The sequence below is a fragment of the Rhipicephalus microplus genome, chromosome 2, assembly GCF_043290135.1.
Source record: "Rhipicephalus microplus isolate Deutch F79 chromosome 2, USDA_Rmic, whole genome shotgun sequence".
Lineage (NCBI taxonomy): Eukaryota > Metazoa > Arthropoda > Arachnida > Ixodida > Ixodidae > Rhipicephalus > Rhipicephalus microplus.
The window spans coordinates 268,456,667-268,473,535 of NC_134701.1; the positions used below are offsets into that span (position 1 = coordinate 268,456,667).

Here is a 16,869-nt window from a genome sequence, read left to right on the forward strand (position 1 = left end):
AATAGATTTTGTATGTTTGTTTGGTCATGATAAATATGTTCATTTTTCTTTATAATATGTGACATATATGTATATATATACTATTTGAATTTGATTTGAAGTTATTCAAACCAAATCACCCCTATTCCTTTTGAACCTATTTACTATTCGGACAAGCCTATAGAATCACATTGGGTGTCAAACTATGCGAGTTACGTAGTGAGTGAGGGGTTGACAACTGCCAACCCATAACCAAATCTGAATTAAAATTCATCATCACTGTTGCCACCACAAGCCATAGCAATTACAAAGCGTGCTACCACATAGGTTCAAGTATTGCCTCATAGACTAACAGTGGGCTCCCTGCAAGTGTATATTCTTTCATAATGGAATAATTGGAAGCGCAAACCAACGGGACACAAGAGAAGAGACAAACACAAATATTTGTATCTTCTCTTGTGTGCCGTTAGTTTGCACCTCCAATTATTCCATTATGAATTTGTACCAACTAGCCCGCCTGTCAACCCTACTGTATATTCTTTTCCTCACAGCATGGCTAAGGTGTCCACAGAGAAGTGAAGCAAGGCAAACGAACGACACGATGGTGCAAACAAAGCTTTATAATGCTATCATGCTGCACTCTTAAAAGCGAAGCTTAAGCATCCTTCAAATTTTTATGGTTCATCTTTTAATACAGTCCCAGAGATTGTTGGATTAACTCTCCTACTATTACGGCTGAATTTACAAAAGTTGATTGTTTTATTTCATCCGTAAGATAAAAAAGAATGATGAAGCAATGCTGACTGGTGTATTGTCGGCTGCATCATGTCACCGCTAAATGCCGGGCCATGCCTGCTGATTGGGCTAGTGCGAATAGTAATTTTTGTCGAATAACTTTGAATCGAATTTACATAGTATGAATCACATATAATAAAGAAATGGGCCTATTTGTCATGACGTAATTAACCTGCACATTTGTTTTAAAATTGAAACGAGGCCTATGAAAATGCCATTTTTTTTAGGTTAACAAAAAGTGTAAACAAGTTAGAAAAGTAGCAGGATTTGACTTTCGTTAGCATGAAAGTGATAGCTGTAATACAAGTTACTTTTTAAAATTTACCACACTTAAAGCATCTAAGTCGGCATAACAAGCTTTTAAACATCAAAAAAAAAAGATGAATCGTTGTGAGAGTACTATGAGTACTATGAACCACATTTACAAGGTGTTAGACGAGGAGTGATGTGCATTTATTTATTCATCTCGAATACTTCAAAATTTGCAATACCTTAAATACAAAGTGAAGTCGAATACTGTAATACTTGTTCAAATATTTAAAGCATTTATATATTCACACAAACTTACTACTGCTATAACTTGTAAATTGACTTGCACGTCACCTTAGTGGTGCAAGTTCGACTGCACTATCATCTTTTTGGCACGACAGCACTCAGTTCAAGCCCCAGGATCATTCCTAGCTGTATACCGACGCCCCTACAACAGCCCATGCAATGGTATTTCATATCTTCAGACATAAGGCAAATGTACATAAAATATACATTAAACAATTGATTAATATTGCTGCTATTGTAAAACACCCATGATTCCGCTAGTCTTGTAATATTAACTGCGGTATAGCTTAAACAAAGCATGCATAGAAAAAACTGGGAACTCTGGCCTACCTGTATCACCCCACTTTCGTCAAAAGTGGCCACCAGGGGACCCAGGTTCTCAAAAGCTACGGCGAGTACCGGCATGAGTGCCACTCGAGAGCATCTGCGGTAGTTGCTCACGTTCCAAACCACAACCGTGCCATCTGATGAAGAGGACACCAGCTGGCTGCCATCGTGGGAGAAGCGAACAGACTTGACATCTTCAGCATCACCTGGGCATGGCATGGGAGACAATAAGTGCTGGAGTTTTACATCCCAAAACCACGATACATTTACGAAAGACATAGTGGAGGAGGGCTCTGAAAATTTTGACCACATAGAGTTCTTCGAACGGCGCCTCAACAGGTCTGACAATTTTGAGCTGATGAGCGCAATGCATACACTGGGCACCCGCAGCCACGTCTGCCGAAATTCGCAATGCTACGGGCCCTGAAAATGGGTCAAATTTCAAGCTGAACGCCACTTGCCCTTTATTCGTGCCCTTGCACCCAGAGATTTAGCCGATGACATAGACAATAGAATCGCCCTACATAGACAATAGTGCTGTGACGTTGGTCCTCTACGTAAACGAATGTAGTCTGGCGTCGCCAACACTAGCACGTGACACAGCGAAAATGATTTGACACATGCACTTTGTGCAATTTGTGGCTTGAATAGATTAATAAAACTTCACAGAAAAAAGATACGCACAAAGGGAATGTGTGCATGCATTCAATTTCTCTCCTATCAATTGCAACGATATTCGGGGTTAATGTGCCTCTGTTTCATTTGCGTTCATGTGCCCACGGTGTCCTGTGGTTATCGCATCAAGCAAATGCCGGCCCTGCAAATGAAAGTTATGTTCTGGCGCATTCAAGCGCACATTATGATTATTTATTCCAGCGCATTCAAGTAAACGTTAATGCAACACTGGCTCATGATACCACCTCTCTCATTCCTCTGAAACCCAGCGAACCACTGATATCCTGTCAACATAAAAATAAGATCCATAGGTCTACGTCTATCGATAACATCTAATCGACATCCTCATAATGTGCCATCCTTAAAGTCTAGAGAGCCTACATAATATTAATGTCATATGCACTTCTCTCTTTGACAAAAACAAAAAAAAAAGGTGCTCGAACATAAATGGACAAGTAAGGTTCGAGCATGAGTAATGCATATACTTACATGTGCGAGAAAATACAGCAAACAAATGACCATAAAATTAACATGCATGGCGTTATTGGTGCCATACATGCATGAAGGAAGAAATCATGCAGCTTGAAAGTACTTCTAAATGTGAAGCCCTTAAAGGGCCTGGGATTTCGTCACTCGGTGAAACACAAGCAAAACCACAAGCGAAACCATATAAAAATAAAAAAAAATGAAGCAAGTGAGAAATAGAAAGAGATGGAAAAGGAAGAAATAGGAAGAAAAATAGAAAGGGCATGGGAAATAGATTTAAAAAGTACAGTAGACTCCCAGTAAACGAAACCTGAAGGGACCGGGAAAATGTGTTCCATTTAACAGGAGTTCCGTTTACGGAGAGGTGAAGATGGGTGCGGAATACAAGCCTGAAACCAAGTATTGCAGAGTCAGTAGTTCAAATTAAGCAGTAGTTCCATTTAACAGATTTCTGTTTAGTGAGTCTATTGTAGAGGAGAAATGAAGATGGAGAAAACTGAAAAAGAAAAAAAAAGAAAAAAGGGAGGAAAGGAAGTTTTAGAGAAACAAAGCAGACTTATTCCCAGCCCGGCACTTCCTTCAGGCTTGCTGCAAGTATAGTTCTGTACCTGCACTCCCGCTGCGGTCTGGCTCTTAGCTGGTGTGCTATACTTACAGAAAGCATCAACAGCGTGAGGCTGGCCTCAAAATTCTCGTCCCTGGTGGTCTAGTGGCTTGTGGCTAAAGAACCCCAGGTGGTCAAAATTTTCGGAGCCCCTTACAACGGCTTCTCTCGTGTGGAGGGTTTGGATAGTTAAACCCCACATATCAATCTGGCCAGCCTCACGCCTTTGATGGTTTCTATAAAGTACAGGTGAGCGGCAATGAGCAAGACTGCAATGGGCTTGCACCTCTGACACACCAACTACGGTACATACGGTAAGTGTGCGAAATGCATGAAAAAACCTTTTATTCACTAAATGACAATGTCTATGTATATCTATTGAATGTCCATTCAGCGTCTATGTGCAATGTACCTGCAGCCTCACTCGGCCGAGTTTTTTACAGCTGCGGGCACACCTAATCTTCATAATTTGAATTAATATGGATATTCAAGAGACATTTACAATGCCCACGAGAAACATACCATGGATGTCTACACAATATTGGTGGTTCACTGAGAATGTCGTAGTTTTTGGGCTCGGTAATCGGTTAGAAGCTTGATGATTGGCAAGGCAGTAGACCACATACTAGCAATGGTCAATGAAACAATGCCATTCGCTTGCTCAGGGGGTTGGGCATCCGAGTGAGAGGAACACGTCATGCACACGCGCCCCATAGTGTGCGCGACTTGTTCCTCTCGCTCGGATGCCAGAGAGCATAAGGAAGGGATTTGGCTTGCAAAGGCTACGCGGGGCGAGCAGCAGGTGTTTCAAGCTTGCACCCTCGCACCATGGTTTCGTGCTGCTTCAAAATACTGGTTCTCTCAGCCCGTAATGAAACAATCGAAAAAATTCTAGCGGTATAATGCCCTTCAATGGACACACAACAACTGGCACTGTCTAACTAAAATATGTTATGGGGCCTGATGAGGGGCCCTTTCAAATTGCACGTAAATGGTGTGCACTTTACCTCTATCATGATGCAGCTGCGACAGCAGGGATTCGATTGTGCGACCTTTGGTGTGCACTTTGCCTCTATCATGATGCAGCTGCGACAACAGGGATTCGATTGTGCGACCTTTGGGTCAGCAGTCAAAACACTAGACCATTGTGACAGGTACGAAAGTTGATTAGCTGCACAGTTAAAGCTACGCAATTGAAAGCAGGAGATGCAGAAAGCACTAAAAGCAGGTACACTGTAAATCAGCTTTACAGATACAGTAGACTCAATAATTCAAACTCAGGATCTCAGGAGTTCATTCGAATTATAAGAAGTTTTCATAAATATGACTAGGGGCAACATAAGCTGTTATGTTGCCCCTTGTGGTGCATCTCTAGTGGCAAAAATATTCCATTAAATAATTCACAGGACTTATAAACAGCTTTAAAAAGCGTACAGGCTATAATAGTTTTTTCATAATCGTGTTTATAAGCACACACTGAATGAGAGGGGCATTGGCGCTGTTTCCGCTTTCATCACTCATTGGTCACCGAAGTTTGGATGGAGTTGTGGGGTCCTTTACCGACTCGAAGGCCTTCTAAATGTCCCATGCAGCAGCTTGTGCTTCACAACCGTATCTATCCCTTTATACGGCCTTCCAAATGTCCATATGACCCAGGTGTAAGTTTCTTTTTCTCCTTGGATATGAGGTCATTCAAATAGGTATGAAAAGCTTTTGACGCTTTCAAGTGTCACCTGTGAAGAGCTGTCTGCGAATGCACTGAGGTAATTATGTATGTATTTATCCTGAAGTCATTCATGTTGTTTTCTTTTTATATAAATAGAATACATTCTTCAATTAGGAATATAGCAAGATTTCATTTTCGGTTATGTTTATTTTGAACAGAAATCCTTTCGACGTGTTTGCAGAAAGCAGCATGCTGAACATGGTAGCGCCTTCCGCAAAGCGATCATATGCAGCAGTACAACGAAAGATGCAGTTAAAGTGAGGACATATTTATTATGCAGGAGGTTAAATTTATCTGAAATTCAATGTATCTTGCCATCTCTTAGCGACTAGTCACCAAAACAAGCACGATCGTGCTGTCGAGACATCAGTTACCACAATGTGTACACAGGGTCTCAAAAGGTTAAAACTGAAAAAGCGCACCTTTGAAGCTTCCCAACGCTGCTCCAGTGTCTGCATTCCACAGCAAGATGGCCCGCAGCGACGTTCCTGCTGCAATCAGTGTTTTGTCAGGAGAGACTGCACAGCATGTCAAGTTGTAGCTCTTCCAGAAGCCATTGTAGCGCTTGGCACTCTCTGCTGACGGGTTGCACAGGTCCCAGGACCAAATCTGCTCACCGGCAGCTGAAATAACCTGCTGCCTGGCACTTACAGTACCCCTGAACACGTGTGTCAGGCAGCAATCCACAACGGCACTGTCTGCGTGGTCAAGAACTTGTGGCCTTTCTGGCTGCTCTACTTGAGCTGCGAGGCAGGTGAGAAAATACATTGCAATGTGCCATCCGGGATGCCAGTGAACGCACAATGTCAGCTCTGTGCTCAGACTGTTGTACGCTTAGTTCGCAAATATGGCGCCAAAGCACCAAAAGCTGCATACTATATAAAAAAGTGGTAAACTGGCCAACTATGGCTAATTTTGCAATGTGTCGTATTTTACTGTTATTAACATATTTTACCCTACTACTACAGTCAAGCCCTTTCAAAAGAGGCATGCTCTGGGCAGCAGTTCATGTCTCTTATAAGCAGGGTACCTCATATGCATTTTCTTATCAACCCGTATTTTACTGTAGGCCCACTGGTGTCTGTTATACCTATTTGTCTCTTATATTGGTGTCTCTTATAAAGGGGTTCAGCTGTACTCAAGCCCTGCTATTATGTTCACTTCAACATCTGCTTCAAAATAAAAAAGTGTTATTTGCATGAGTTATTATTCTTATTCTTAGAAGTATCAAGCAAGTTAGTTGGGTCATGATTAAAATTCTCATTTTTCTTTACATATGACATTACGACTATTTGATATGAAATTATTCAAATGAATCATTATTCACTTCAAATCTTTCGATCAACACTCAGCCAATCCCTACAAGAAAGTACAAAAACAATTTATCAGTTTCGGGCAATTTCTTTCACTACAATTGACCGTCTCTTTATGTATGCAGCCTTTGATGCCTTCATTTCCACCGTTAACCCAATGCTTTTCTCTGCTATGCCATTAACGCAATGATCTAAGCACCTGCGTGCACACCCTAGCAAGCGAAGCCAACACAATCACACAAACTGTTTAGCTCAGCTCACCTGTCTGAGTATCAGATGGTACCTTCCATATCACTACATTCTGGGAATCGAGGGCCAGCACAAGGCGACGAGGAGAGTCACTTGTGAAGCAGCAGCTGCGAACGGCATTTGCCTGCTTTGGAATTGGCTTGACCAGTTCTCCGTCAAGGTCACCTCTTCTGATACGATGAATCTGAAAGGGCAGAATGGTATAATTTACTCTTCATACCATACATTCTGCAAGTTCACGTTTGCACAGCTAGTCCCTCTCAATTAAGGAACCCCCCAACACTTTTTTAGTGGGGTCTGAAATACACTAACAATCAGTAGTCGAGGCTACAGAGTTTGAGCCAACCTTCATAGTAGTGGAGCACGTAGCCTGGAATTTACAATGAATTCTGAAAGTTGGCTAGAAATCACTCAGTCCACAAATCGCAAATCCAAATGACCAATGTCCATGGCCATTGCTGATTTGGGCATTGTGAGCTGCATAGTTACCGCAGCCGTTGCGAGATTCCGCAATGTGCCTGCGCATTCACTCACGATCGCTGTGAAAGTAAGCTGAACAGTTGAGGAAAGAAAATATTGCCAAGCCTCCGCGGAACGCGCAGCACAGTCGCAGCAAAAGCTGGATGAGTGGCGATTTTAGAGTCTTCAGGGATGGGACAGGGTACACGACATTTGGAGCAGTCCTGGGAGCGGGCAAGAGAGCCTTTTGTAGCAGGCTTGAAGCATACAGAAGACATTTTGGAGGAGGTTTATAGCAGCCAGAATGGCTTTTTTATTTTTTATCACGTTTGTAACTGAGAGAACAGAGAAGATGTAGCCTCGCTACACAGAACTTGTAGAGCAACATTTACCGAATGCTGAGTTTTTGAAACTCTACGCTTAATTGTGCAATAGCCTTATAATTGCGATAGCATTACTAAAACTGCTACGCTCGAGCCATAATAGCCTTGACGAGACCGAAACAATAACTGCTTCGATGAGACACAGTGTTTCAGTCACATTTTCCATGCAGACCAACAATTACCACTGCTTTATGGCTGCCGCGGCTAAATTTAGGTGCTGCGGGGAAGTACGGTGCTGTCAAACGAGTTTGGCGCACCAGGGGTTGTTCGGCACAGGTAAACAAGTTTGGAACACAATGGCGCATATGGTGCAGCTGTACCACCACTGAGCCTTTTTTTGAACACTCTGGGAGCATCTACTACAAGCATCTACTTGCATGGTGCCTACTAAGTCATAAATCATCATAATTTTTGTTTATATGGGATGCGTCTGCTCAGCCATTATTCGTCATTCTTCGGAAAAGCGTTGTACCTGCTACACACTTGTAAGGCAAGAGAAACTTGTTTTTCGGCAAGATGGTGCTTACGTTAGCTCTTCCCATTTCATAAAATGTTTTTTGCGCCTTAGTCATCTGCACTTGTAAGGCATTATGTACACTTTTTTGATGCTGTGGCTGAGGACGAAAAATTATGCCTGGTGATTTTGTAATGGGTTGGAGCGTTCAATGACCCACTCGTTATACAATTCACATTGTGCGATACTTATTTGTTACATTATGGTTCTAACAAGCTTCATACACATGTTAACACGATTCTTTAACAGACATGAAGGCTGCGTAGGGCCAGTTTTTAACGTAGTTTCAAGCACCGATATACCTCCGTGGTAGGGTACTGGGCTGTCACGCAGCTTTGGGAGCAGGAATATTACAGTTTTGGAGCAGATCTGGAGCAGTAAAAGGGGAGTTTTGTAGCAGCTTTGGAGCACCAAAAGATGTATTTTGGAGCATCAAAATTTAGTTTTGAAGCAGATTTCTCGGGTCATACATCACTGTTAATTAGAAGTCTTGCTTTCTCATAAAACCAAAATATTTCAGTGGTTTTTACTAAGCATTCGATGCTGATCAGGTGACAAGAGTTACCCTGAATTGATAAATATATTAAATCTTACAACATCAAAGCTGAAAGCTCAGCAACTCAAAGAAAAAACATAGGCGGCACCCTGGACAGCTACCAGACCTCAGACTAATGAAAAAAAAAAAAAAATTGATGTTACAATGTGGCAATGTTTGATATGTGAATAAAACACCGCATCTAACATGAACAGCAAGTCAATTAGACTAGAGATGAACTAATAAAAGCTGTTTTCATACTAAACCAAGACGACTCTATAAATGAGTGTAAAGAATTTGTGTTCCGTTCATTGAAGTGCTACAGCCGACATGAAAACCGCAAAAGAAATTTAGAAAGAAAAAGACTCGTGGGGGGGGGGGGGGGAGACGGGGGGGGGGGGGGTGCTTGAGTGGCAGCGGTGAACTTTCATTCTAAAGCGAGGTTGCGATAAGCTGGTGTGCGCACTATAGGCAAGTATCAGCACACGGCTCGTAAACCCTTCTACCTGGTGAGCTCTCAACGAGAAGAGATTATGCGATAAGAGCATTTCTCCCTGGAGCAGCCGTCCTTGTTCTCTTACACCAGCGTTTTGTAGAGAGTTGCGAAGGTGGATCCAAAAGAATTAGCTTTCAGCCTTTGTGTTGTCACGCGGTTGTGATGTTGACGAAGGCAGCAGCCGCTGTTTTCACAAGTGAACTTTTCATTTGGGCGAACCTGTGCCTGGAAAACTAAACGTCACTCTACGAGCAATACGTGCTGTAGACTGATAACAGCAAACCAGAGCGTCGGCCATCAGTAATCTGCTAAGCAGCAAAGTGCGTCAGCATTTATACATGTGCCATCAAAGATTCCAGCTTTATCGCTACCACAGCGTTATCGCTAGCGGCCGCGTAAGTTCCAGAACTTGCAATGTACGCGTTCTGCTTTGCTGTTCAAACATACATAGAGCCGCATAATGAGATATGCACACGAACGCCACCCAACAAGACTCATGCATGAACCGAAATACGACGTGACTAGTGAAACAGAACCAATAGACGCGACATAACTAATTTAATATGAACGCGGTTGCGTCCTTAGTGTAGCACATGCGTGTTGCTCGGTCGATTATAAAGCTCGACTAAATTTCGCGTTGCACATGCAAATTGCCGTTTAGGTGCAGCTTGGAGCAGCAGGTCGAATTGGCACAAAATGGCGCAAATGGCACAGCACTTCCAGCCCTGAATAGATGGAAAGAATAGAAAGCCTACCAAAAAATAGAATTTTGTTTAATTAACTGAAAGTATGAATTATCGGAGTTTGAATTATCACGAATCAACTGTACTTGGATAAGTGTTCCAGAGCTGCTTTATTGGGACAAGTGTCTAAGTATGACAGCATTATATAAAACTCCTTCATACTAAACCCGTCAGCAAGCTATGCTGAATGGCCTTGTCTCATGTAGACCATAAGGCCAGAAAAACATGGAATAAAAGGTGCCATCAAATGCTCCAACTACTCGAACCAACCTAACTGCACAGCCAGTGACATTTGCAATGTCACCGGCTGTGCATTTTTCTCCTTTCCGTCTCATGAAGCATAGGTACAGAGAAGCACGCATAGATGTGTGTGCTTTTATGCACACAAGCATCCTGCACGAGTCCTCAGTTGAGTGCAGCAGCACACTGTCACACAGCACAGTGTGCTAACTATGCAGCTAAGCCGATTCACTGCTTCACATAGTTTCACAATCTGCTTCGTGAATAAAAAGACCAGCGAACTGTGCCACCCTTGTACAGAATGGCTGGCTCGTGATCTTTAGGGAATACTACAGCTACAATAAAATCTCCAAGACGATGCCTATAAGAAACAGCCTGCATGCTATGCCGTGGTGAGAAAAGAAGCAAGTGCTTTGGTATTTTTCACAACGCCACGATGGGTGTGAGCACGTGCCGTAAAGAAGCACTAGCTAGAACTGCCTATTACGCCCTTACAGAGCCGACAATCACAAAATGAAGGCACAGTCACCTTGACGAACCCACGTGCGTCTCCAGAGGCCAGTAGCTTGCCATCGGGCGAGAAAGCACAGCAAAGAACAGCAGCACTGTGTTCAACAGAGGCAGTTCTGGAGCAGCGCGAGCAGCGGCGTGCTCCCAATCGGCCTAACTTGGGTGATGCTCCCAATGGTGATGCTGTAAGATAACAAGCAATGATTTCCGAATAATAATTCAAAAGAAAATCAGACAGAAGTTGACACAAAATTTCCAAACCAAACTATTTTTTTTTTTGCCAGATGAAGTGCTCATTTTTTAACATGTTATCACTGTTATACAGTTATCCTTCAGGGTTAACAGTGCATATATATTAATTTTTTTTAATACTACCACAAGTACTGCAGCGGGAGAACCTAGTCTGATCAGGTCATGTACAAAATGCAACAGTGTAGCCAACATACAATTCTTCAGACACGCTCACCATGAAAAGGCTTGAATGAGTAAATGTATGTCCCTTCACTACCACGAAGGCCTAAAATCGGCACAGCCGCAGCTGGAATGGCTTTGAAGCACTGCCAATAGGCCAATGTTACAATCCTGGTACTTGTACGAGGACAGAGGATGGAAGGTCGCCATAGCAGGTTGTTCCCTCTTCCCCTCGGAAATTGGTCAATGCAACATGCAACATGTTACCGAATAGTGTTGTGAATTGCACTACTGTTGAATCATTTGCTGCGGAAGTGCGGGCCATACATTTCTGTTCATGATCGTCACCTTCTTTTTTTTTCTTTGAAATGCTTTTTTTTTTTTTTTTGTCTCTGTCATCCCTCACTGCAAGAGCCTACTGAGCCTGCAGTATGTTCAAATAACAGAGGATACTGCGTCGGCAACACTTTTTGCTTCATGGTTTGCTTCGCGTATGCTTCATGTATACAATGTGTACGCCCGGTTGCACAACACTTCGATAGTGTAGGAAAGCCGAATGCTGAGAACCAGTATGGCTGAAAATGGATAATAGCACAAGTTAAACGAAATAGAGCTAACTTCATCCAATGCAGTTTCAGACTGGCTACTGCAAAAGAAAGAATTCGAGAAACTTAAACAGAAAAAAAAGCGGCAATGGGTTTCAGCATCAGAATTATCAGAAGTGTCTGAAAAACCGGTCACTGACTACAATTGCACCTATTTCAGGCTGACCTGGAATCCCATGGAAGCCTTCACCAATATTCCACAGGATGACCAGGTGGTCCGAGGAGGCTGATGCGAGCATGTGGCCATCAGGGCTAAAGGTGCAGTAGTTGACGGCCTGTTTGTGGCCAGTCAAAGCTTGAAGCTCATGGCCAGAGCAACTCTGCCACAGCTACGAATTAAAAAAAAGGAAAGAAAATGAAGAAGGGCACGTGAAAAAGGAATTTTTATCTAAGTACAAGTTATAAAAAGTAAATTTATAAATTAAGACTCAAGAAAGCATTTTTGTATACAAGTTTCTCCACTTCTGAAACAAGAGACTATACAGAGGCACTGCTTCGAGTCACAAAGAAAGAAGTACGAAGAACAGATCTGGCAGATGCATGATACAGGAGAGCGAAACCTTTCTACCACACCTTCACAAGAACGTCCTCAGACACACGTGTGATGCAAGAAGTGGTACTGCTTAGGTGGCATCGCACCATGACAATTCCTTTAGCTAAGGTGAACCAACAGATCCCAGTCAGGAGAAAGTGCTTGCACTGGCATTGGTCAGGCAAAGGAGCATGAAGGAAAGCGAAGGAAGGGGGCTGCATCACTTGAGCAGCAACTGCAAACCATGATGATGATAAGGGCATGGTGGCTAGCACTGGTGCGTGAGCTATCTCAGCAGGAATCAGCATACGGCTTGCTTACTTTGTGTTGATATGAGAGGCAGCGCGAGAGCTGCTTCGTGCCGCCAGAGTTTTGTAGTTACGAGATTTCATTCTAAAGAGTTAGCTGCAAGCTTACTACTTCATAAAGCACTACAATGTCTTGCTATCGCACTCATTGCTCCACCCTGGCAGCATAATTTTTTCGTGCTTTTATAAAAGCCTTGCAGTGCGTGCCAGGTGATGATGATGATGATGATGATGATAGGAGCTCGTATGAGCATGCCACATCGCGGATAACAGCAGCACATGAAAGCACCTAAGAGTGCCTGAAAGCGCAGTAACTAGTTTCGGAGCAGGATGGTGCAGCAAGAGATGGGTGCAGCATGGCACATATGACACAGAACTTCCACCCCCGTGTCCCTATGTATGAGGCCGCAAGTGGCAGCAAGTAGCTCAAAGGCTCCTGAAATCCTGCAATAAGCACTTCTTGGCGACAATATGGACCACATGGAACTTTTTAAAAGACAACAGAGAAAAACAATTTTTCTCGTATTAGTAAGGTTCTCTTTCACCATTTTAAAATCACCGCACTTGGCACAAGAAGACACTTTGCAAGCAACAAAACATGCAAAATAAAAATAAGTGTGGTGCCGCAACTTTGAAATGCCCCCACCAAACACCACGACCTCATACATTTTGACGGTGTCAATTATGTCCCATGTAATTTCAATCAGTAAAAGAGAGATACAATGCTCTCTGAAAGGGTCGTGCACAAAATATACCAAGTTTTAAGAAATCTCATTGAGCCAATGCCACCAAAATACAAGTACATCTGGAAATCTGTGATATCGCATGCAGAGATTACGGCACAAAATTTATAAATGAAATGCTGACCTTGATATTTCTTGTCTGTGAATTAAATTATCAAGGTGAAATTAATGACAGGGTTCTCAGAGTACAGCTTATCAATTTGAGCCGACTGTTTCACTTTAGTGTCCCTTTGAAATTTTTCTTGGACACACTTCAGGCATAAGCACTCACCCTGACTATGTGGTCATCTCCAGCTGAGGCGATGATGGTGTCATCTGGACTGAATTCTGCGTGGTTCACACCGCCATTTGGAGATTTCATTCTCACTTCAGCCTGGGACCAGTTATCGGGCATGTTCCTGACAATAAAATAAGGGTGACCGTGCACTTGCAACACCGTCACATTCATTAATGAAGACAGGTCACATCAATGATGACTGAAAGAGATTCATCAGTGACGTTACAAGTGAAACATTGATTACATTTCCCGGTTTTGCAATAATCTGCCTTTTACAATGAATCAGTTTTGGTACCTGCAGTACGCCTACAGAGATGATGTACTAATAAAAAGTTTGAAAAGATGTTGAAATTTTACGCCAACCCCACATCAAGTGACGACTCTCTAATACAGCCCGAGAAAAAAAAAAAAAATCGCCCCTTTCTTACTTGGATCTAATACCCCCAAAAATTTGCAGGTGCAAAAAATAGTAATACTAATAATAAAACTTGCTTTTCACTGGGTTGACGATTAGAAAAAAAAAGTGAGAGACGCGTACAGAAAGCTGAAGTGTGCGTATATTTTGAAAGTTTTTCTGATAGTGTTTGCTATTAGATTTTATTCACACTAAAATTGTACGATTCTATCTATTCAAAACTTCCAGAAGGTACATATACTGTCAATAACTAATTTTTCGGACTCCCTAGCGAACGCAAATTTGTCTGAAAGACTAGTTGATGCATTTCTATTCCGCTCAAACACTCAAGTTGCCACAGTCACATCCAAACCGGGCCTCTGCTTATCAAGTGTTTTGCTGTGCGCCTATACTTTTGTGAATACATTTGGTACCTTCCGTGAACCCTATCTATGTAAATTTGCATCTCGTGATGAGCCGCCGCTCATACAAGCAATCCACAAAAATAAATTACAACTCTCTCGTGTGAAGCACTTGGAAACGATGACGCCCACTACAAAGACTGTTGCAGAAGTGCGGACGACTCGTCCGGCTTTCCCTGATGAGTGTGCACACATGAATGATCACCACCAATACACAGCATTTCCTGCTGCGTGAAGACTACCCTTCCTAGTTGTGTGCAGTACAACTAAAGCTTACAGCTTGAGTGTTTGCTGTACCATTCACATGCATTTGTCATGAATGCGTTGATGATACCCACTCCGTTCTTAACTGCACATGGGCAAGGCGATGGCGAGCTGCTTGCATTCATCAAGGCTGCACGCCTGTGCAGTGCACTTAGTGGTCTCGCACAAAGAGGCAACATGAAAAGCAGCACGATGCCTTTGCGACGTACACATGCCACTAGCAGAGCTAGGCCACATGCACCAATAAGCAGTAAACTTAGGATGCTTACCGAGGGTTGTCAGTGATTACACTGCATTGGTGCGCTTTGCGCATACGACTATGACGCCTTTGTGCACTTGCGGTGCTTATCCGTAAAATAAAAACATCACCACACTGAGCTATTGCAGTGGCTCCTTCATATATTTTATATGCTTCAGTGATCACACTCTGAAATTTGTGACAAATCTACTTTTCGGGCTCTGCTACGAGCACACAGATCGACTCGTAAAAGCTCTGGTTTGAATCTGCACGGCAGAGGTGCCGACTTAAAATAACGTCGTTTTGGACCAGGAAGTCCGAAAATATTGGACGAATATTTCCAGCATACCCAACTTTAGATGCTTTAATCATTGACATCTATGAAGCAGATGAGGAAGTTCGGACTCTCAAGGAGCACAACCTTGACCGTCCCATGAAGTGGGTCTCCACAGAAGCTGAAGGAGGAAAGGCTCAGGAAATAATTCTTTCCTTCTTTTTCAGGAAAGAAGTAGGCACCACACCCCTGCCTGTCTAGTATTCAATGACGCTTGTGCTAAAGGAGAAATTCTCCTGCTTAGCTTATAATGTTACGTGGACTCTCTTTTCAGCAGGTCATCTTTTGAAATATCTCATCTCAGGCTGCACGGTTGGAATGCCAGGGTATGCTTGCCCGTGAATGCCAGTGCTGATAAAGGAACACAGATCTTTCAGCGACACTCTCAGGCTGCATTCGTCTGGTCTACTTCAAGTTTGGTGTCTTGTCCCAAGCACAATTTAAGTTCACATAATAATGTCTTACCAACTATCCCCTTAACCTACGCTCCTCAAGTTCATTGATGAAGGGCAGGTGAACACTGCTCCGCCCTTCCTACTGCTTTCACGTAGAGTGCAACTGCACAGATATTTATATCTATTGTTTGCTGGTTTTTTGTTCAGACAATATAATTATAGCTATTTTTTATCTATACCCACGTTCAAAGTTTTGTATTTATTTCTCACCCCAAAACAGTTTTAGTAAAATTTATAGAGGAGCGAAAATAGTGAATTTAACATCGAATTGTTGCATCGAATTTATATCGAATTGAATTGTTCGAATAGTTTTCGGATAGTAAGGTGATAATTTTCAAGGCAGTCCTAGACTGGCAAGGCAAGAATTTTCAAAGCAACCAAAGAATTTCTCAACGTTTAATTTAAGGGGGGACGCGGCCCTTGAAAACCGAAAAATCGCGAAAAAGTCGGTTTTTGAAAAACCACATTTTTGGGTTGTATGTCTCATAAACTACCTATTCTGTAATTATCAGCACCTAATTCAACCGCAAAGTTCAAAAAAAAATACTATTTTCGAGGCCGCCGCGGCGTCCAAAACAGGCGCAAATCTGGAAATCAAACCAAACTTCGCCCGCGCGCCATTCCCGGACCATGCGGTCGTCCCGCGCCATCTTGGTGTTGTTTTGACCGTGAATTCTTTCTCTCTCGTTCGCCGCCTTGCAAAATGGCGTCAGCAGCACAGTTGAGACGCTATTGGCGTTTTCCTGCGATGCGATGCGGAGCGCTGATTGGCTAGAGCAGCGCATTCATATCTCGCGGGAGAAAGCGTGCCCGCCATTGGCTGCTGTGCAGCAGCGGGGGGGGGGTCGCTCCTCTCGATGGCGCGTCCAGCGCGCTCGCTTCGTTGTTGCTCTCTGCTTCGTCCGCCTCGACAGACGTCTGCTTACGAGCCGCTCTTCGCCTTGTGCTATCTTTTCGATCATTTTCTCTCGTTTTTTTTTTCTTTTTGCACTAGTTCTGTGTCTTTCGTCTTTGTTGTTGCGGGCGATGCCGGCAACGAAGTCGAAGTCAGTGCAGAAGTCCGGTGCGCTAGACGCTTGCAGCGACGGAACTGTGTTGTCGGCTGTCGCCAGTCGAGAATCCGACACATCGAGTGTGGCTGGAGCCGCAAATGCACCGAGGGTTTCCGAGATCGCCGGACCTAGCACTTCGTCTGAATCGGTGCCATCGAGCGTGACACCGAGTGCTTCTGATATCGCCGGACCCAGCACTTCGTCTGAATCGGTGCCGCCATCGAGCGTGAGTGGACCGTCGCTTC

At 43.2% G+C, this 16,869-nt stretch overlaps 1 protein-coding gene across 1 annotated transcript in view; it reads right to left on the reverse strand.

Moving 5' to 3' along the window:
• Dark (Death-associated APAF1-related killer) overlaps positions 1-16,869 on the reverse strand; it is a 62,663-nt gene that overhangs the window by 25,724 nt on the left and 20,070 nt on the right. Inside the window, exons 10-15 of the mRNA XM_075881311.1 lie at positions 13,460-13,586; positions 11,772-11,934; positions 10,609-10,772; positions 6,722-6,893; positions 5,570-5,890; positions 1,660-1,862 (exon numbers count right to left, since the gene is read on the reverse strand). Of these exons, the coding sequence (XP_075737426.1) occupies positions 1,660-1,862; positions 5,570-5,890; positions 6,722-6,893; positions 10,609-10,772; positions 11,772-11,934; positions 13,460-13,586 (1,150 nt within the window). The remainder of the gene's footprint in view (positions 1-1,659; positions 1,863-5,569; positions 5,891-6,721; positions 6,894-10,608; positions 10,773-11,771; positions 11,935-13,459; positions 13,587-16,869) is intronic.